This window comes from Podarcis erhardii (assembly GCF_964252035.2).
Source record: "Podarcis erhardii genome assembly, chromosome: 9".
Classification (NCBI taxonomy): Eukaryota; Metazoa; Chordata; class Lepidosauria; order Squamata; family Lacertidae; genus Podarcis; species Podarcis erhardii.
In genome coordinates this window covers 78,130,642-78,153,109 of record NC_138512.1, presented here as the reverse complement: position 1 = coordinate 78,153,109, position 22,468 = coordinate 78,130,642, and the positions used below count along the sequence as shown (strand labels likewise).

Here is a 22,468-nt window from a genome sequence, read left to right as displayed (position 1 = left end):
TCCAGTTGGAAAACCAAGGGATCTATGAAATACCCTGCAAAGTCTGCCCAGCCACGTACATTGGACAAACAAACAGACGAATAAATGCACGTATCGCAGAACACAAGAATGCCGTCAAAAAAGAAGAAAAAACTTCCTCTCTTTTCCAACACATGAAAGAAACAGGACACGAAATTAATTTTGCAGATTCCAAATTGCTCTTTAACACGGAACATCACCACAAGAGAATAATCATGGAAGCCATCGAGATAGAGAAACACCCTCACAACATGAACAAGCGTGACGACACATCCCGCTTGCCAGACATCTGGAAATTAGCCCTCCCCACTAAAACTGACACCAGATCCAGAGGCACACAGAACGCCAACACCAATCAACCACACCAGACCCAAACCCAGACCCTCTCCACAGATGAATTACAGACACCATCCAGTAGCCAATCCATGGTGGCACCTCCGGATGCTGCACCCCCCTGCAATCCCTACACAGATCTGGCTGACACAAGCCACAAAACCACAGCTCGCCCCTATACACGAAGCCAAGCCAGAGCACAACTAAGTACAGTACAGCCATCTTCTCAGGAAAACTCTTCACAAAGTTCAAGAGGTCAAGACACAAAGACTTTAACAACTAATCCACACCTAATGACCCACCTAAGTGGTACTCAGGATATCACTCAAGAAATCACTCAAGATATCTCTCAAGTAATTAAGGAACAAAAGAAGAAAAGGCACACTAGCCTGGGAACTTCCTCTCTGCCCAGAACATTGGAGGCTATACACCACACCCCCTCTACAGTATTTATAGGAACTCAAACACTGAGATCCTGCTCTGTTCCAGTAACAAGAAGCCGAAAGCACCAGCCTGAAGATGACGAGTGAGACCTCGTCGAAACGTCGCCTAGACACCCCAACTTTTACACGGGAAGACACCCGAGGACACCAAAACCTGCATTCCTGTACCCGTGAAAATCTACGAAAGCATATATATATATATATATATAATGCATCTCTGCAAAAAGTCTCAATCGGAATGATTAATGCCTTCACTTTCTTCAAAGATTCTCATAAGCAATGTTTGTATTTGTAACATTCAATTAGAACACAATAATATCTTAATTTTAAAGGGTGTGGGACAACCAGTGCTTGCTACCTTGTTTTGTTTTGATTTATAAATCACCTTAGAATCCTTCCCAGGGCTCTGGAGCCATAGAGCCAGTCAACTTCACCTCAGATTCCAAAGTAGTTTGAGTACCTCCAAGACCTGTGCCTTGTTTAAGAATGATGCAAAGCCATGGTAGATTTACCAAATTAATTTATTGCAACTCGAAGCAGGCTATGACTGAACTCTTCCACACTTTATTTTATTGGAGGTCCAAGTCTTTGTGGTTGCAAAATAAAGTGTCTTTTTTCCAGCATGGAGGAACCAGATTTGACAAAGTGCTTTTGACTGCTGATTTAAAAGACTTGAGCTCTTAAATGTCCTAATTCCACAACCTGGATAGTTGACTCTTTAAAGGAGGGATCGATGCATTCTCTTTGTTTTAGTGGAGAGATTGTGGAATCCAGTTTCAAGGGCTTCATGTGTACCATCTTTTATCAGGCTTCTTCTTACATATGCTCCGTTTTCGGACCCTGCAGTTGGTGTCTTCCCAACAGCCTCTTGAATCCCGGCAGAAACCTATTATATAGACACAGGGATTTGGCACGGTCAGGCTTGGCATACCAGTCCTCCAGAATCTAAAAACAAATGGCAGCACTAATCAGTAGTCAATTCAGACTGGATGTCTGCTCTCTCCTAGCCTAAAACCACCTTCCGTACCTGCAGACTGGAAAGGAGCCAACGCAGCAACAATTTCTTAAATGGGATCAACAGGGGAACTTTGAAAAATGGAATTTTTACATACTGCAAATCCCTATCTGATGAAACGAACAGAGGACTTTCCTGGTGCCGATGAGGATTCCTCCTGGCCGTGACAGACAGGGTCTTGAGTTCTTCAGCTCCTCTCTGGTAGGCAAGGAGAATCATGCTGCCATCCCTCTCAACTGGCAAAGCAAAGGCAAACTCCTTGACCCCCAAAAACCACAACTTGAAAAATGGAATCTGTCTATTCAGAGGTGTAACTTCAAAGAAAGAGTGCTGAGAGACACAGAGGAAAGAGGAAACAGCCCTGAAAACATTTGAGGAGGAAAGGCAAACAAGGCAAGATACTAATATTCTGTCAGGGAACTGACATCAGAGCGAGAGGTGGAGGCAAAGCTCCAAAGCGATGCAGGAGAGGGACCAGCAGGTGGGAAGGAATTCAGTGTAACACCAGTAGAGAAGGGAGGGAAATGGAGGATGAGGAGAGAGGTCTCCAAGACTCTTCACCCGAGACTAGTGGAGAGAGCACGGGCACGCCTCTGCCTACTCCTTCCTTGCGTAGAAAAGTTCCATGCAGGGAGAGTAGGAGGAGACTTGGCGTCAAAGAGCTCTTATGCTGGAAGAAGTTCAAGAAACACCCACTGACGGATTCTGCAAGCGACTGAACGGCCACGGAGTAAGGGCTGTCAGCCAAGGCATGGTTAGCCAGGCACTCTAGCCAAAAGTAGCGGCAACTTACGCACAAGTAACCCCTTATAACCATTACATATTCTAAACAATGTTTGAAAGCTATAAGGCACTGACAGAAGCCCTAAGCCATGAAAACCTTCTGGGGGGTGGGGCACAGAGGAAGGAGAGGTAGGCAGAATGTCCTCATCCTTATCACAAATAGAAATTAATGCTAAGTAAAATTTCCATTTTTGCTTCATAAGGATGGAAGACACTTCTGGTAGGCAAACATCAGGGTAGTGTTCCTCAGTCCAAGGAGGCCTTCCTTGGCATCCACCTATTGTGGCAAGGCTCTCTGGAGGGCCTTATCCTCAAATACTGCATCAGCAGATGAAAGTGAGCCTATTTTATAAAAGGTAAAGATAAAGGACCCCTGACAGTTAAGTCCAGTCACAGACGACTCTGGGGTTGCGGTGCTCATCTCGCTTTGCAGACTGAGGGAGCCGGTGCTTATCTGCAGACAGTTTTTCTGGGTCATGTGGCCAGCATGACTAAGCTGCTTCTGGTGAAACCAGAGCAGTGCACAGAAATGCCGTTTACCTTCCCGCCGGAGCGGTACCTATTTATCTACTTGCACTGGCGTGCTTTCAAACTGCTAGGTTGGCAGGAGCTGGGACCGAGCAACAGGAGTTCTACCCGTCTCGGGGATTTGAACCACGACCTTCTGATTGGCAAGCCCAAGAGGCTCAGTGGTTTAGACCACAGCGCCACCCGCATCCCTGAGCCTATTTTATAGTGCTTTACAAAGCTTCACGTAGAAGCCCGTGTTGTCACTCTACAAAGATCCACAATGGGAAAATTACCATTACAGGTAGCTGAGGTGGCTACCTTGATGAAAAATGCAGACTTGGAGGTCAGAAGACTAGGCCTCCTACTCTGAAACTCTTTGTGCTAAAGTGAGTGCCACCAGCAACACAGCCCTAAACATCAAAATGTTATAAGGGCAGGTAAACTAGGGCTCAAAGGGGAGAGCAGTCATAAAAATGCTCAAACTGGCAGCTGCATGCTGAGAGATATGAGGTATACCAAAGTCCAATCTCAGAAAAAGCCACTAATAAACCTGCCCAGCCAGGTGAAAGCAAAGTCAAAACATTCCTGTCTCAAATCAAAGTGGGAGACAGCGCTGAAATTAAGGCAGGGGAAGAAAACTTGTGCCATGAAAGATAACAGTAATAGAACAGAAATAGGCAGTGAACAAAGCAAAATTCAGAAGAAGGAAGGTGAAAAAACTTCACAAATTCAAGGAGGATGAATTTTTCAAAAAAGGCCCTAACTGTTGTAGACCACAGGCAGGGTTGTTCTGGAGAATGGAAGACTCTTCCCCCAGTAGAGCAGCTGAAGAATTCAAGACACAGTCTGTCATGGCCAGCAGGGGGGACTCATTCCTACCAGGACTGTTCTCCATCCCTATCAAGCAAATTACAGGTGAGTTAGTTTAACACCTATTCTAGGAAAATGGGGGGAGCAGGATAGATAGATGATAGATAGATAGATAGATAGATAGATAGATAGATAGATAGACAGATAGACAGATAGATAGACAGATAGATAGACAAATGATAGATAGATGATAAAAGCTTCTTAACATGTCTATACTGTACATTGCAGTTACAACTGAGGAAAAAGGATCAATAGAATCTTCCTCCTATTCCCTCCTCCGCAAGTGAGAAGAAGACAGTCCCATCAGCAAAATGCATTGCACTATAGTTGTTTGTGTGAATGTGGTAGGGACCTAATTGTCTTATCAGTTGAAAAAGTCATAAATGGACACTAGAGGACCATGGAATCATGAGTGACATGAGTTTTGAGTGACATTCATTGCTTTTACAGTGGTACCTCGGGTTAAGAACTTAATTTGTTCTGGAGGTCCGTTCTTAACCTGAAGCACCACTTTAGCTAATGGGGCCTCCCATTATTATTATTATTATTATTATTATTATTATTATTATTATTATTAGCAAATGGTATGGTTTGCATGGGCCAAAAAGATCGCCGAAGAACACCACAAAATGGATGCAATGTCTTTGAACTGTCAGTGAACTGATCACGAACTGTGTTGTATAAGAGCTAATGGAATGTGGAAAACATCATAATGTTTTGGCAAAAACAGTGTGTGCCGGGAACGGTACGCGAAAGGAGGCTTGGAGGTGGGCTGTACAACTTTACAGAACATTCAGATCAGATAAGAACTGTGAAATGATGCCAAGGGCAAGGATGTGAGATGCCAAAAACATGCCAACAACAAGGAGTAAGGAGTTGTGTAAGCTTCAGGAGTTGCCAAGCATCAGATGGACAACATTGTGTATAAATTGCAAAGCCCTCCAGCCTCAGTTGTGTGCCAGACATTGACAGCTGTTATCCAGTCACTCGTGACTCTTACTGGGTCTGATCAATCCAGTGTAGAGTGGTGAGTATGGGAAATGTATGAATGTGTGTGTGATTGAGTGCATGTTCCGTGTCTTGTCATGTTTGTTAATCAATAAAGCAATGTTATAGAGAAAATCCAACGTTGGTTGTGTGAGGTCTACTTGAGCCTTCCTAGAGTGTACTGGATCTCATATATGCTAAACACCTAAACAGATTAAAATGACGTATTTATATCAATTTTTTTGACAATACAATAGAATGCAATACAATAAAATTTAATAGAAATTTTAAATTGACTTCCACCCTGTTTTTGCAGTGTTCCCCTTCTCCTCACGTCTTACTGCATCAAAATACACACTTTACTCTACATCCCAATCCTTTACTTAAAAATAGTTTATAATTTTATCGTTCATTATTTTTTTCCTTTATCCTTTTGCATCGGCTGTTCATATTTCAGTTACTGCTCATACTATTACTTAACTATAATGTATTTCTGATTAATCAAATACAATAAGAGGAAGGGGATCAAGGCAACACCACCCACACTGGGCTCATTTGGAAGACTGCAGAATGTGAGTGCAGAGAAGGAAAGGGTGCTACAATATAATTTTATTCAGAGACTCACGTGCTTTTAGGTGCCTGGTCATCAATACATTTCCATCCCCCAGTATTATAGACTCCAACCCAATGGTCTTTGTATGTAGGAAAGACTTGTTTCTCTATGAATTCCTACAAAGAGATCAGAAAGTATTTCCTAGAAATAAGGGGTCAGAATCTTTTTGCAAATCCTTTCATACTGCATATTTTACCTAGGAACACAATAGCACCTTCCAGACATTCTGCAGGAGTGAAAATTGCGTGGAAAGGGAGAAAGTTGCATCAGAGATAGGCTCTCCCCTCGTATATTCATGTAAATAAATGTCTGAACAAGCTACACATACCGCTTGTGCAACATAAAAACGTGCAAGGCCAATTTGTTTCATTTATTAGTTAACAGAACCATCAGAAACAAATTTATTCAGAATAGGTATCTCTGCAATCACTGCCATTCATTTCTTTCTGCCTCTTTCAACTCTCCTCACAGCAGTTTCTAAATCGGCTTGAGTTTGCAAAGAGGCAGGGAGTGAATAACGAATTGAAAGGGCATTCTGTGTCTGTCTGCTCTTGGGGTCTATAAACAGGGAATACTGGTGCTGACTGACAGCTGTATAACATCCTTTCCCAGTACACTCAGGCACTCCAACTATGAAATAGATCATTATAATGAATCACCTGTTTGGCCAACACAACCCTCTGACTCAGAATGGTGCTGCACCAAGTACCCAGGTGGACACAGCTGGGGCAGCATAGGGCCACCGAGCTCATCCACCCAGGTCTCAGGTATACATGCTAAGTTCTTGACCCCTCTGCTTTGCCTGCTGTATTTCAGAATTTGGAGATGCCAGTCAACCAACCCAATGGCCAGGTGGTGGTGTTATGAAATGCAAGGTCAGATTTGAAATTGTATTATGAGGCTTCATGCTTTTGTTGGTTGAGGGATTGGATATTATTAGAGAATACAGATCTCTTAGATCTGAAAGGATTCGATAACAGATTCAGATGGCATGCATATCTATGGTATGATAAAGTCAAAGTTCATAAAGGATTTGGAAACCACATATTTCGTAAGTCACTGTATGAAGTATGGGATACATATAAAAATCTATTGGGAACGTAAAACACCATGGTGGCTCTCACCATTAAAGGCAATGAATGTGAAAAAGATAAATATGAATAAAAATTGGGCCATCTATGAACAGTTAATGATGGAGATGGAAAACCAATGGAAATTAAAGCCGTATGAAGAGGTTAAAATTTTCGTGAATGATTGGTTGCATTATCGTCAAGTCAATGAAATGTTTAAAGAAGATAAAAGGAAAAATGGATTTGGATATATTAAATCGAGATTTGAATTGGAACTGTTAAACAATAAGTTTAAAATATTATCTAAAATGTATAAATTACTATTGGAATGGCATCTAAAAGATGAAGAAGTCAAATCAGTAATTATACATTGGGCTAAAGATATAGGGCATAATGTACCAATAGATGGTTGGGGGAGGTTATGGAGAGAGGGAATAAACTTTAAAAGAAAATATAATGAAAATGATGTACAGATGGTATATATCACCGGTGAAACTAGCCAAAATTTATAAAATGAATAATAAATGTTGGAAATGTAACAAAAAAGAGGGCACGTTTTACCATAGGTATTGGGAATGTAAAAAAGTGAAAGACTTCTGGGAAATGATTTATAACGAAATCAAAAAAATGTTGAAATATACGTTTCCAAAAAAACCAGAAGCTCTTTTATTGGGTATCGTAGGTACAGAAATAAAAAAAAATGGTAAAAAGCAACTGTTCTTATATGTGACCACTGCAGCAAGAATATTATTAGCCCAAAGATGGAAGCAAGAAGAAATGCCAACAAAAGAAGTGTGGCAAATAAAATTGATGGGCTACGTTGAGCTGGCAAGATTTACAAGGAAAATTCGAAACCAACGGGACCAGCCTTTCCTAAAGGACTGGAAGAAAATTATGTTGTATTTGAAAGAGAACTGTAACTACTTAACATCGCTTGTAGGATTGCAAGAAGTTTTGTAAGGAGGAGTATTGTAAGAAGGACTATCCAGATTATTGTGAGAAGTATTAAGATTAGCTGATGTAAGATTGGGTCTAAAACAATAAGCATAGTAATAAAATGCATAATTAGAAAGGAATTCAGAAAAACATTAGAAGGGGTTGATGGAAGTCCTTGGCTATGACAGCCAAGGATTGTTCTGTTGTGTTGGAGATGCTGTGTTGGAAAAATTGTGTAAAATTTAATAAAAATTATATTTAAAAGAAGAAGAAATGCAAGGCCTGTTCAGAATAAAACACTAGCAGTAAAACACCAGGGTGCTTGTTAATGCATATGTTACAGAAAATAGCATACAAAAACAGAACTTGTCAAGAATGTATAACTTGCTGTTGAAATGGAATACTCAGGATGAAATGGTGAAATCTGCTATGATAAAATGGGCACAAGATGTTGGACATAACATTATGATGGCTGACTGGGAACAGTTATGGACCACAGGTATGAAGTTTACGGCATGTAATGCCTTAAGAGAGAATATAATGAAAATGATCTACAGGTGGTACATGACGCCAGTCAAGCTCGCAAAAATTTATCATTTGCCCGATAATAAATGTTGGAAGTGTAAAGAGATTGAAGGTACATTCTTTCACCTTTGGTGGACATGCCCAAGGATTAAGACTTTCTGGGAGATGATTTATAATGAAATGAAAAAGGTATTTAAATATACCTTTCAGAAGAAACCAGAGGCCTTTCTCCTGGGCATGGTCGGCCAATTGGTGTCAAAGAAAGATAGAACTTTCTTTATGTATGCCACAACAGCAGCAAGAATACTTATTGCAAAGTACTGGAAGACACAAGATTTACCCACCCGGGAAGAATGGCAGATGAAGGTGATGGACTATATGGAACTGGCGGAAATGACTGGCAGAATCCGAGACCAAGGAGAAGAGTTGGTGGAAGAAGATTGGAAGAAATTTAAATTTTATCTACAGAAACATTGTAAAATTAAGGAATGTTAGAAGGATGTTGGAATGAAGTAATGTGGTTTAAGCAGAAATGATATAAAGGATTAAGTAAAAATGGATTGTTAATTGGTGAAAGAACAGAATGTAAAATTATAGTATATTAAGATAAATCATTAGGATAGAAATAAAGATGGAAAGGATTTGCTGAAATATCTAATTGAATTAGAATACAAAAAAGGGAGGTGTGAGGAGGTCAAGGAAATAAGCGAACGAAAGAAAGTTATGTAAAGGATTGATTTGTTTTTTTCCTTTAATTATTTGCATTTTTTCTGTTTTTTCCCCCTTTGTTCTTGTATTGTTCTGTATTTTTTTCTGTTTAAATATGTTCTTTATTTTTTCTTTTTGTAACCTTTAAAATCTCAATAAAAATCTATTGGAAAAAAGAAAAGAAAATAGCATACAAAAACATTAAGGGAAATGAAACAAATTCCTTCCAGTAGCACCTTAAAGACCAACTAAGTCAGTTCTTGGTATGAGCTTTCGTGTGCATGCACACTTCTTCAGATACACTGAAACAGAAGTTTCCAGACCCTTCTATATAGTGAGAAGGTGGGGAGGGGTATTACTCAGAAGGGTGGTGGGAATGGGTGATTGGCAGATAGCTGTGATGAGCCTGTTGACGACTCTTAACGACTGCAATAGGTCTTACAGGAAAAAGCAAGGGGTGAAAAGGTGAAAAATGGCTTTGTCATGTATAATGAGATAAGAATCCAAGGTCTTTGTTCAGACCAGGTTTCTCCATTGTTTTGAGTTTGGTGATAAGTTGTAATTCAGCAGCTTCTCTTTCCAGTCTATTTCTGAAATTCCTTTGTAGTAAAACAGCTACTTTGAGATCTTGTACTGGCACCAGAGCCTGCAATAAACCCAGATGCCAACTTTGCTGCCACATACACCCGGACAACACCATTACTGGCCCCAACAACATCACACATACCATCTCGGGACTATTTAATTGCTCATCGTCTAACATTGTGTATGCCATAAAATGCCAACAGTGTCCTTCAGCTCTCTATATTGGACAAACAGGCCAGACCTTACGCCAAAGAATAAACGGACATAAATCGGACATCAGGAATCACAAGACAGAGAAACCAGTAGGAGAACATTTCAATCTCCCAGGACATTCTATACAAGATCTCAAAGTAGCTGTTTTACTACAAAGGAATTTCAGAAATAGACTGGAAAGAGAAGCTGCTGAATTACAACTTATCACCAAACTCAAAACAATGGAGAAACCTGGTCTGAACAAAGACCTTGGATTCTTATCTCATTATACATGACAAAGCCATTTTTCACCTTTTCACCCCTTGCTTTTTCCTGTAAGACCTATTGCAGTCGTTAAGAGTCGTCAACAGGCTCATCACAGCTATCTGCCAATCACCCATTCCCACCACCCTTCTGAGTAATACCCCTCCCCACCTTCTCACTATATAGAAGGGTCTGGAAACTTCTGTTTCAGTGTATCTGAAGAAGTGTGCATGCACACGAAAGCTCATACCAAGAACTGACTTAGTTGGTCTTTAAGGTGCTACTGGAAGGAATTTGTTTTGTTTTGACTATGGCAGACCAACACGGCTACCTATCTGTAACTGTATTAAGGGAAATGCTTTGCAAATTGTGTACGTTTGGGCAAAATTGCATACAAAAATGTGTATATCAGAGAAGTACACACTACCATGTGAATAAACTGAATGATTATTCTTTTGTGAAAGTACGGAACTGAATTTAAGACTAGGGGTAAAAAGATTTGCCTGTCGTTATGGCATAGCCACGATCATCTAGGGATGCTACTTCTAGACATGTGAGCTGGAAATAGACATTGGATTTTAAACTGTGAAAGTGTCCCAAGAAAGGATTTTTGTGTGTGTACATACTTTTAAATAGATTTGGCATTTTCAGTGAGATTTTTGAAAAACAGGCTCAGGTGTTTAATTCATTGTTTGTTTTTAGTTGTATCTGTATTAATTCTTGCCATGAGCCACCTTGGGACTGCACAAAGTGAAAGGCAGGATGAAAATAAACAAAACAGAACAAGAAGAGGAGTTCTAGGTCTGGAGCTGGCAGAAGTTCACCACAATTTCTTTCATCTGCTGGATAGTAACTGCACCTCTCACTTGTGTGGCGGCCTTCCTTCCCAGCTGTCAACTGGATCTCCTCTTTCAACCACTTCCCCACCTGTCACCTGAGGAGGTAAAAATTGCCACTCCACCTTCAAGCCCAAGTCTGAGATTGCACTTAGAAACCCCTAATGCACTGCCTCTTTGCCCCTTGGCCAAGTCCTCCTCCTCCTTTTCCTCCACTACAGTGGTACCTCGGGTTACATATGCTTCAGCTTACTTATGCTTCAGGTTACAGACTCCGCTAACCCAGAAACAGTACCTTGGGTTAAGAACTTTGCTTCAGGATGAGAACAGAAATCGTGGGGCGGCGGCAGGAGGCCCCATTAGCTAAAGTGGTGCTTCAGGTTAAGAACAGTTTCAGGTTAAGAACGGACCGCCAGAACGAATTAAGTACTTAAGCCGAGGTACCACTGTACTTCATACCATTTCCAATCCACTATGAAATCCACTAGCATCAGCAACATACAGTGGTATCTCGGGTTAAGTATTTAATTCTTTCCGGAGGTCCATTCTTAATCTGAAACTGTTCTTAACCTGAAGCACCACTTTAGCTAATGGGGCCTACCACTGCTGCCATGCCACCGGAGCACGATTTCTGTTCTCATCCTGAAGCAAAGTTCTTAACCCGAGGTACTATTTCTGGGTTAGCGGAGTCTGTAACCTGAAGCGTATGTAACCCGAGGTACAACTGTAATAGAAAATGCCATCACCCTCAAGGCTTTGCCCATCACCTTGCTGCAGATGATGTAGTTTGGATCAGAGAGTCAGTCTTCAGACACCCATGGGCTTTACCTCATCTCTTATCTGGGTAGTGTAGACTCCTGTGCAAGGAGACCTTATGTCCCCTGTTGTGAACTCTCACCTCACACAGCAGCTCATAATCTCCTCCCACACTCTTCAGCCAATCAACATACATTTATCCAGGCTTGAGACTGTACCATCTCAGAAGATGGTGCCCTTGGTTTTACTGCATTTCAGTGTTCTACTCACCTCCTCAGCTTGAGTTTCAATACAAATCAACATGGCTTTTTCATCTTCACAAAAGTCTCTTGCACCTTCCCACGTCCTTTCATTGTTTTCAAGGAAATAGAGGGCCCCTTTGTGGTGGATCCACTTTAACTGCATTTTTGCATGAATCTCATCTTTAAATCAAGGCAGGAATAGGGAAGGAAAATAGGGTTGGGGAGGTTATACTCATTATACTCCAGCATAATTTATAGAGATCTGACTTTCTGAAATGTTCGTTCTGATAACAAATACACTTATTTAAATGAAGTGCCATTTATTTATTTCCATTTCCATCTTTGCCTTCATCAATAGATTTGCAACCATTTTTCTTATTTATTTAACAAGATTAATATATCGCTCAATCAAAAAATGTCTCTAAGTGTTTTACATACAAATAGTACCTGATATTCATTATAATAGCACATAAAACAGATTTTAGAAATAGCAGGCATATTCAAATTACCAAAAATATATAAAACCACAATTTTTTTAAATACTCCCCCATACATAATAAAATTGCACAACTTGCCTAAACAAAACTGTTTTCATAGGCATAGGAAACAACACAGGAGAGGTGCCTGTCTAGTATCAATGGGCGGACAATTCCATTTGTACAGGCTGCCAGATTGAAGGGTCAGTTCTTGCAAGTGAAGAACGAACATTATGTGACACTTGTATAAATGTCAGTTCCAAAGACTTAAGCAGGCAAGAGAGAACATATGGGGTAAAGTGATCCTTCAAGTAACCTGGTCCCAAAGTGTCGAGGGCTTCGTATACTAATAGTTACACCTTGAATTTTCCTCAGTAACAGAGTGGCAGCCAGTGCAGATGTCTGAGTGGGGGTACAACGGACTCCCCCTCCATACATCTTCTCTAGGAGGTGGGTATTTGAGACTGACTGGCAGTTTAGTCGAAACTGTACCTTCAAGAAATATGCAGATGAGGGAATCTAAGTTCAGTCTCAAGGCGGGTTCTCTCCATACTATGAAATTTAAGCATTGCTGTTTCAGAATAACTTACCAATTCCAGCTTGTACTTCACGTGCTTTGGCATCCCATACAAGCAATTCTTCTGCCAACTTCTGAGCTGCTTTAAGTATTACAGAATCTAAAGGATGCAAACAATTCAAGGCAGCTGTATCTCAACAGCTATACAGATATATTAGAAAGCCATTTCCCAGATTCTGGTGGCTTGTCATATTCTACCTCATGTAAGAAGATCAGAATTCTAATACAGTACCCATGTAAGAGCATTGCATGGACAGGCGGAGTCCCCAGATCCCACGCGGTCCCCCCCGTCATGTGGAATAACGACTCAAGACAACGTGCTATGGGATTAAATTGGCCACAACTTTATTAAATTTCAAATGTGGGTAGACCTTGGCTCAGGCATTGGGCGTTCTCCCTCCCCAGTCCCCAGCCGGGGACCTAGGGAGCAATCAGGGTTATCCAGTGTGTGTGGGGGGGATGGGCCGGCTCTGGAGAACATATGTTCAAGCAGAGATAGGCCGCCCCCGTTACGCCGCCGCCGCAGGGGAGAGCAATGACGACCTTTCGGCGTACGGTCAAAGCCTCCCTTCAGAAACCCCTTTAATGGGGAACCCTGGTATTGCCGCCTGAGGGAGGCAAAGCCAAGCCTATGCTGTTGGAGCTGCGCGCGTCCATGCAAAGGGCGCCCCCCGTTTTAAGCGGGGAGCGGTCATTCCTGGCTCACATCATCAAGGACAGAAAGCAGCTCAAACTTCTACCCAAATGGAACCCCCAAGTGTATACTTTTGCTTTTAACTGAGCCCATGCCAAAATACTTATGTCATAAGGTGGGAAAGATTTAGCTATCTAAACTACTGGCAAAAGTTGTGTATCTGCAAAATTTCTAGTCCTATGAGCAACTGCAGGGGGAACAGCTGCCCCTCCTTTTGGGGAAGGGGTTGCACATGGATACTGTGCCTAACTCAGTCCCACCACAACCCATCCACTCTGCTCCTTGCTGAGACAAGACTGGAAATAAGTTCTGTTGCAGAAGAATAACCCTGGGTAGGAATGGTTCTGAATTTACTAACTAATCCATTGCCTCCTTGGATACCCAAAGATGTACTCTACATGGAGCTGGCTTCAGGCACCAGGCCTATTGGCATACCAACTCTGCACTACAAAGATGTGACATTAAGAATGGCACCATGAACCCCACTGTGTGGGAATCCCTTGCAGACGACTGCAGTGGCTGGAGACAGGTTGTGCATCCATAGCAATGGCCAGAGGAGGAATGAGTGCTGGGAGGAGTGCAGAGAGAAGAAGCTCCATGGTGCATCTACAATAGTACAACCGGACACCTTCATCTGCCCCAACTACAGCAAAACACGTCTCTCCTGTATCAGTCTCTACAGCTACAGTACGTGCTGTAACCTTCCAACAATTTGACTTCACTCTTTCGTTGTCTCCCAAGACAGACGGACACCAAGCAACTCATTGCTTACCGTTTTTGCGTTTGAGGGATGGTTGCTTTTTGATCATAAACTCCCTAATCTTTGCAACTGCTGTTCGTAGGGAGACTATTTTTTTCGATCGCTCATGATCTAGAAAAGAGGAAAAGAAATGGTGTTCCAGCACACTAGTACGTGTATGGCTGCACTCCTACCTTGGGATTACCAGGGCTAATATTGAATCAACATTCCCTGTGCCTTATCCCTGAGCCTCTTTTCAACACCAAATAAAGCAGTCCCTTCACAACCAGATCTTCAGACTAGAAGAGCAGGCAGCATTCCAGCAAAAATTGCTTTAAATTTACAAGGCTTGGACAAGTAAAAAGGTCTTCACTACACAATTTGTATTAATCAAAACTACCTGTCTTTTGCTTGGAGCCTAAAAAACAAGGTGAGCTCTCTCTGGTTCCAACAATGCTGAGCTCAGTGGACCCACATTTTCACTCTGTACAGGTGAGTTTCTGAAGCCCAAAAGCTATGTTGGCTTAAATGGTAAAGGGACCCCTGACCATTAGGTCCAGTCATGGCCGACTCTGGGGTTGCAGCGCTCATCTCGCTTTACTGGCCGAGGGAGCTGGCGTACAGCTTCCAGGTCATGTGGCCAGCATAACTAAACCACTTCTGGCGAACCAGAGCAGCGCACGGAAATGCCGTTTACCTTCCCGCCGGAGCAGTACCTATTTATCTACTTGCACTTTGACTTGCTTTCGAACTGCTAGGTTGGCAGGAGCATGGACCGAGCCATGGGAGCTCACCCCGTCGTGGGGATTTGATCCGCTAACCTTCTGATTGGCAAGTCCTAGGCTCTGTGGTTTAACCCACAGCGCCACCCGCGTCCCATTATGTTGGCTTAGGAAGTATCTAAAGCAGTGGTTTTCAACCAGTGTGCTGTGGCACTCTAGAGTGCCTTGAATGATGGTCAGGGGTGCCATGGACAGCACTGGCCTCTGTCCCTCTTTCCTTCCTTCCCCCCTCTGATGCCATCTTTCGTCTTCCAAAGCAACTACTCTATCCCAAACTTAAAAATGGAAAGCATAATGCTGGTGGACAATGAAAGAGGTTTAAAGACTTTCTCAAAGACAAATCTAAAAAAAGATTGTATAAACACTGACAGTTGGGCAATACTGGCCTGTGAGAGCTTCAATTGGAGAACAGTCTTTACCAAAGGTGTCATGGACTTGGTAGATGTTTGAACTCAGGAAGAAAGGGAGAAACGTGCTAAGAGGAAGGCACATTTGCCAAACCCTCACCATGATCAACTTCTTCCCGGAAACCAATGTCCCCACTGTGGAAGGATGTGTGGATCCAGAATTGGCCTCTACAGTCACTTATGGACTCACTGTTAAGACTGTGTTCATGGAAGACAATCTTACTTGACTATGAGTGAGCGCTGAAGAAGTAGAAGCAGCAGCTTTCCAGGCCCCCGTGGGGCATTTAGAAGAGGCACCTCTCTTTGGGGCAAGGGGGGGGGCAGCTCAGAGACCAAGGGCAGCAGCAGGGGCTGCCCAGAGGACTCCCAAGGAGAGAAGAAGAAGAAGAGTTTGGACTTGATATAGAAGAAGAAGAGTTTGGATTTGATATCCCGCTTTATCACTACCCTTAAGGAGTCTCAAAGCGGCTAACATTCTCCTTTCCCTTCCTCCCCCACAACAAACACTGTGTGAGGTGAGTGGGGCTCAGAGACTTCAGAGAAGTGTGACTGGCCCAAGGTCACCCAGCAGCTGCATGTGGAGGAGCGGGGAAGTAAACCCAGTTCACCAGATTACGAGTCCACTGCTCTTAACCACTACACCACTCTGGCTGGGGAGAAGGGGAGAAGAGAGGAGGGAATACTCCTTAAGGGAGGGTGTTTGAAAAGGGGTGAGGGGTTGCCATCTCTGCAGGCAAGGGGTGACCTAACTGGGCTCCTGAGCCCCACAGAGGAGCTGCAGAAAGAATGTAGTAGGTCAAGGGAGCCGTGGTTGAAAACCTCTGATCTAAAGTGTCTAGGGACAAGATTTCAGGGGTGTTTATTTCAACAGGCAAGATTTAACCACACCCTTAGCTCACTCTTTGAAATTAAGAGGATGTAAAAGGTCTTAGAAGAGGCTAGATTGATAGTCTTATTCACAATGAAATAAACCAAGTCAGGATAATACTAAAGGCTTTTCTTTGCAAAAGGAGTTGAACTTACAAAAAGCAACAGCTCCAATGGTGGCGAAAAAAAGGATCAGGCACATCATTATTGTAATAAATGTACCAACAGGAGATTGAAGAGCAGCTAGCTTCCCTTGAAAGACAAAAAAGAAAGAAAATTTGGCTTTAACTACAATGAGCCAACGTAAGACTTTTGCTTCAGTTAGTAATATAGCTTGGTCCTTTTGCGTGTGTGTGTGTGTGTGTGTGTGTGTTGCAGTACTTGCAGTTTGTGTGTTGCTTATATATACTATTATTTGCATATATACAACTATATAATGCTTTAAGAAACAATAGATATTGAATGAATCCATACATCATCAGGGGTGTTTTCCAAATGTATCTGTCTCAAATAATCTATATTTTCCCCAAACCATGCCCACATTCCCCACACCTGAAATCATATGTGGCTGCTTCTCTGCAGCAGAAGCCTGGGAACAACCAGTTAATTTGGATTGGCAGTAGTATCAACGGAGTCAAGAAAATGCAAATAAACAGATGAAGTTAATTAAAGTTCTTGAAGCCAGGTAACAAAACTAATTTAAGATGAGAAACATTTGGGTCGACAGTAGTTCCTAAGCAGAAGGGTATATTTCTATAAAGGAATTTATCACCCCCCACCCCCCACTATTTATTTATTTAATTTCATTCGTAGATCTCAGGATGACTCATAAAAATAAAAATAACAGTACAAAATACATAATTAAAGCAAGTACAAGAGCAAATCAAAGCCGTAGCCTCCCCCCTCCCCCAAGCACATTTAGAAGTACAAAGAAAATTAATCAGACAAAGGCCAAGGTTGAAGAGGAACATTTTCGCCTGGCTCCTAAAGATATATAATGAAGGCGCCAGATGAGACTCCCTGGGGAAAGCATTCTACTACAGCAACCTTTGCCAACCGGATGTTCTCTACATGTTTCTGACTAATGCTTAAAAAATAATTATTATTTGTGTACTGTCCTTTATCCGCATATCTCAGGATAGTTCACAACATAGAAAATGTAGTATGAAAAAGACAAAATACATAATCAAAACAAGAACAAAAAAACCTAACCAATAACCACACCTCCCACAACACATTTCAGTGGCGCTGACCTGGGCCCGCCCACATCGTGATGTCAGGGACTGGACTGAACAGGGAAGCTGGGAAGAATCCCCTCAGTCTGCTCAGCTTCTCTCAGAAGAGGAGGGAGAGTGGGAAGGTTTTCCCCCTTGTCTCCAACAGTTTCAAGAGGAGAAGAAAACAGAGCTGAATTATAGCTGAAGGTAGTGGTGGAGGAGGAGGGAGTGAGAGAGCAGACAGCAGAGACCTCCTTGGAAGGTTTGGGAGATCCCCCTTCTCCAAGGGCTCATAGGTCCCTACGCATCCAAGAACAAAGAATGTGAAGGAGTATGACTCCTGGGACTTTCTGTAAACTTTCAGGATGTTGTTGGGGATGTTTTGCCTCTGATGCTACCGGGGAAGAGAGGATTCTCCACGCCTGACACATGCTGTGGCATCATGATCTCATAGCACATGGTGGGGCATGAGATCCAGCAGCGCGCCAGTGACCCCTCCCACCTGAACTCCTCTCCCCCCCCCCAATTCCACACTCCCTCTTCCCTTTTTGTGCTTCTCATTACAGGATGAATAATAATAATAATGACAATAATAATAATTTATTATTTATACCCCGCCCATCTGGCTGAGTTTCCCCAGCCACTCTGGGCGGCTTCCAATCGAGTGTTAAAAACAATACAGCATTAAATATTAAAAACTTCCCTAAACAGGGCTGCCTTCAGATGTCTTTTAAAGATAAGATAGCTGCTTCTTTCCTTGACATCTGGTGGGAGGGTGTTCCACAGGATGGGCGCCACCACCGAGAAGGCCCTCTGCCTGGTTCCCTGTAACTTGGCTTCTCGCTGTGAGGGAACTGCCAGAAGGCCCTCGGAGCTGGACCTCAGTGTCCGGGCAGAACAATGGGAGTGGAGATGAACCACTGCTAGTTGTGCAATGTACATACCTGCCATATTTTGCTGTCGCTTTCTCATTCCTATTTTTGATCTGGAACTCACATTGGATCTAGACCCCACATTGGATCGGGACCCTATGTTACTTTTTGATTCCATATTAGTTCTGGAACTAAACTGGGATTTGGAAGCTCTTTCTTTAGCTGCATCCTGTGGCACTGTAAAATAACAACTTCTCTTTAAAATAAATATAAAGAAATTACACAACACTAAGTAATGTACATACATAACAGACTACTTCCTAAATATTGCAAGGTGTGGGGGAGAGACTTCTGATAGTGACTGATCTGATCAATATGACCAGGAACACAATGGGTTGGATACAAGTGTATAGACTGCATGGTGACCTCTTTTTGTTGCATGGATTACCTGTTTCCTAAAGTGGTTTATTTTATTTTATTTTAACCCCACTTTTTACTCCAATGAGCCCAAGGTGGCATACAAGGTTCTCCCCCCTCCTCATTTGATCCCCAAAACAGCCCTGTGAGGTAGGTTAGGCTGAGAAGCAGTAACTAGCCCAGTGTCACCCAATGAGTTTAATGGCCGAGTGGGGATCTGAACCCTGGTCTCTCAGGTCCTAGTTCCTTTGCCTTTTCTTGGTTAGGATCTTGAGGGTTCTTATTGCTGAACTCACAATGCTTCTGATCTAGATATGTATAGTAGTCTTATGCATTTTCCCTTAAATGTTCAATCCTGGTTTTGTGGAAGAGCAACCAAATCCAAATTTCTGCTGGCGTCATGATGGCAGGGCAGAAAATGCTCTCCTCCTCCTCCTCTCCTCCCATGGGCATTTTTTAAACAACAACAACAAACCTCCCATTGATATGGTTGGAGAGCGGGGGCGTTGGAAGAAGCGGAATTTTTTTGGATCAAGAAGATCCAAAGTCTTAGTGATATTTTTATTTTTTAAAAAACATGTTATATTCCACCACCCCCTTTTTCCCCTTTTACTGCAAAGGAAGGACAGTGGCTAAAGTTCCTGCAGATGCAACAAGGAAAGGAAAGGAATGTCCACAAAATCCTATGGCTGTTGGATAACCTCACAAGGACCATAAAATTAGGCACTTGGCTGGGCACTGTGAGAACAGAATGCTGAACTAGATAGCCCTTTGGTTTGGTCCAGCAGGGTTCTAATGACCTTCAAAATACTCTGCCAGGTGGTTCGCATCCTGAAAGCAGAAAGGTGGGGCAGGAGCTCAAAAAGGGATTAATAATAATAATAATAATAAGAATAATAATAATTTATTTATACCCCGCCCATCTGGCTGGGTTTCCCCAGCCACTCTGGGCAGCTTCCAACAGAACACTAAAATACAATAACCTATTAAACATTTAAAGCTTCCCTAAACAGGGCTGCCTTCAGATGTCTTCTAAAAGTCTGGTAGTTGTTTTTCTCTTTGGCATCTGGTGGGAGGGCGTTCCACAGGGTGGGTGCCACTATCGAGAAGGCCCTCTGCCTGGATCCCTGTAACTTGGCTTCTCGCAGTGAGGGAACCGCCAGAAGGCCCTCGGCACTGGACCTCAGTGTCCGGGCAGAATGATGGGGGTGGAGATGCTCCTTCAGGTATACTGGACCGAGGCCATTTAGGGCTTTAAAGATCAGCACCAAGACTTTGAATTGTGCTTGGAAACGTACAGAAACCAAGACATAACCTTCTGCCCCCCTCCTTGATATCATACTCCCAAGACAAAAGGAAGGAAGGAGGAGTCAGAGGGGCAGAAGGGACATATTTGGGCCTCACTCCCAAGAGGAGAGTGTGGGTCCTGTTGTCCTGGGTTCCTCTGAAGAGAAAATACAAACAGAAACAACTTGCCTTCTGCGAATGTCAGACCTCCTGCCATTTTAACTGCTCATTCGGATTGGCTCCTCACGTCATCCTATGTTCAGAACCATATAATGGAGTAGACCGTTAGCACAGCTTTTAATTAAGAATGTAGTGGTTAATGAGCAGTTGGAAAAGCAGTGAGCATAAATAAAAGTGGAAAGTGCTTACATTGCTTCATTGATGGGGACTTTTCCTTGGCTGCCATTTTACCTCTTCATTTTAAGTGGAATTTCATCTTGGGTTCCTTCATGTGACAATGTAGTGGAGCGAACTCTTAAAATAATAAGGAAAAAATAGAATTTAAAGATAATATCACCTTGCCAACAAAGGTCCGTATAGTTAAAGCTATGGTTTTCCCAGTAGTGGTATATGGAAGTGAGAGCTGGACCATCAAGAAGGCTGACTGCTGAAGAACTGATTCTTTTGAATTCTGGTGCTGGAGGAGACTCTTGAGAGTCCCATGGACTGCAAGAAGATCAAACCCATCCATTCTGAAGGAAATCAGCCCTGAGTGCTCACTGGAAGGACAGATCCTGAAGCTGAGGCTCCAAGACTTTGGCCACCTCATGAGAAGAGAAGACTCCCTGGAAAAGACCCTGATGTTGGGAAAGATGGAGGGCACAAGGAGAAGGGGACAACAGAGGACGAGATGGTGGGACAGTGTTCTCTAAGCTACCAGCATGAGTTTGACCAAACTGCGGGAGGCAGTGGAAGACAGGAGTGCCTGGTATGCTCTGGTCCATGGGGTCACGAAGAGTCGGACACGACTGAACGACTAAACAACAACAACATCCTGCCCCCCACCCTCAGTATTTAAGCAAAATTTTTACTGCCACCAGGGTACCTCTATGAGATTACATCTCTCGCAGCAGAACAGGAGAACTGGAACTTTGCGAGTGACACCTAAATGACAGACCAGATGCTCTGCAGGATAAGACCCAGTTGAACTGGTAAAGGACTTCTTCCTGCTTGAGAGCTAAGGAAGCTGCTGGAAATTGTACTACCTGGGCAAAATACCCAACAAACTGATGCAGTGGGTATAAAGTAGTTTCATATGAATAACATTTATAACATTCACTGTGATACCGTGGGATACCGCTGGGATATTGTTGTGCCTCAGTCAGTTCTTCTTCTCTTTGCCTCTCCGTTTGTTCCTGCAGCTGTTCGTTCCTTCAGCGGCTCAACCACCTAGCCCTTTGATGCAGAACATTCCAGAACACTTCTTGTTCAGGTTCTGCTGCTCCCTGATTGGGCATGACAAGCAGCCAATCAAGATTCCACACAGAGCATATACCTAGGAAAGCTATCTTATGGAATTATTATTATTAATATTAAAATTCCTTCTGAATTCAGGCAGCAGTAGCTGCGTGAGGCAGACACAACAGCAAGGAGGACTGAATAGCAGTTGCAGTCACAGGTTCTTCACTGGCTGCACCAGGGAGAGCAGAGGGGAAATGCCAAGCAATGGCATCTACAGTTGCAGAGAGGAGAGAGGCTGCCTCGGGGAAAGGACTATATCTAGGCTTATTCTAGCTCCAACTGTGGTGAGCAAGAACTGCCACAGACAAGTGGATCCCAAAGTGATCACTCACTGGACCAGCATCAAGGACCAGCATGGCTGGGCAACTGCTGAGGGCTCCATCACCCAGTGGAGGAGGCCACTAACAAAAGCTCTGGTGACAGAGGGGGCCTGGGGCTGCACGACATCACTGTGACGTTTGCACGTGACGTTGGCTTACTGACATGTAATGCAGACTCCCTGCAGCATGGGCGCATGGCCGCGTAGAACCTTTTTGGGGGGCGGCCCCTTCATTGAAAATTTATGGGTGCCTGGGCCCCCATGGCCCCATATAGAGGACTCCTCTGCCTCCTTGTCTTCACTGTTGAAACTTGCATTCTTGTTCACCTGCTTCTCACTATGTCTCAGACAACAGTGGTAGTGAGAAGGAATCGCAGCAACGAAAAGGGAAAGCCCACACAAATGAGTTGAGGGAAGCAAGGAAGTAGTGGAAATAATGCAATCCCCCATGAGTATCCAGAGAAGGAGGACATATTCTAGTTAGAAGATTGAGTGCACTATATTGTCAACTGCCCTGTGTGTTGTGGTCTTGCTCCAGAGGAAGCCTCAGCGAAGTGAAAGCAGAGTAAAAATCCTTAAACACTGAAGGCAATATAAGCATCTAGTTTGAAATCCATATGTCTAGATTTTTAAGGACATTACAGGGATGTCAATGGCGAAAGTGATG

The 22,468-nt window shown here is 43.0% G+C and overlaps 1 protein-coding gene across 3 annotated transcripts; it reads right to left on the bottom strand.

The window, feature by feature from the left end:
- Nucleotides 1-1,297: 1,297 nt before the first annotated feature.
- LOC309350309 (C-type lectin domain family 10 member A-like) lies at nt 1,298-21,440 on the bottom strand. 3 transcript variants are annotated; one of them, XM_081877219.1, is made up of 10 exons: nt 21,309-21,440; nt 20,391-20,495; nt 20,211-20,274; nt 18,390-18,554; nt 16,385-16,480; nt 14,206-14,304; nt 12,753-12,839; nt 11,715-11,866; nt 5,585-5,688; nt 1,298-1,739 (listed from the first exon to the last, which is right to left on the bottom strand). In XM_081877219.1, the coding sequence occupies exons 3-10, from the start codon at nt 20,236-20,238 to the stop codon at nt 1,580-1,582; spliced, it is 891 nt and encodes a 296-aa protein (XP_081733345.1). In that variant the 5' UTR covers nt 20,239-20,274; nt 20,391-20,495; nt 21,309-21,440; the 3' UTR covers nt 1,298-1,579. The 3 variants fall into 3 exon arrangements, with proteins under 3 accessions (XP_081733345.1, XP_081733347.1, XP_081733346.1); XM_081877221.1 differs by having other exon boundaries at nt 1,298-1,680; XM_081877220.1 differs by having other exon boundaries at nt 21,319-21,417.
- Between the last annotated feature and the right edge of the window lie 1,028 nt (nt 21,441-22,468).

Excerpts from the sequence above, each read along its gene's own strand:
- LOC309350309 (XM_081877219.1), bottom strand. The coding sequence starts at position 20,238 with ATGGCAGGAGGTCTGACATTCGCAGAAG. Across the intron at positions 16,481-18,389 it reads GCGACAGCAAAATATGGCAG|GGAAGCTAGCTGCTCTTCAA; the intron begins GTATGTACATTG and ends TTGTCTTTCAAG. Across the intron at positions 14,305-16,384 it reads CATTGGAGCTGTTGCTTTTT|ATCATGAGCGATCGAAAAAA; the intron begins GTAAGTTCAACT and ends CCTCTTTTCTAG.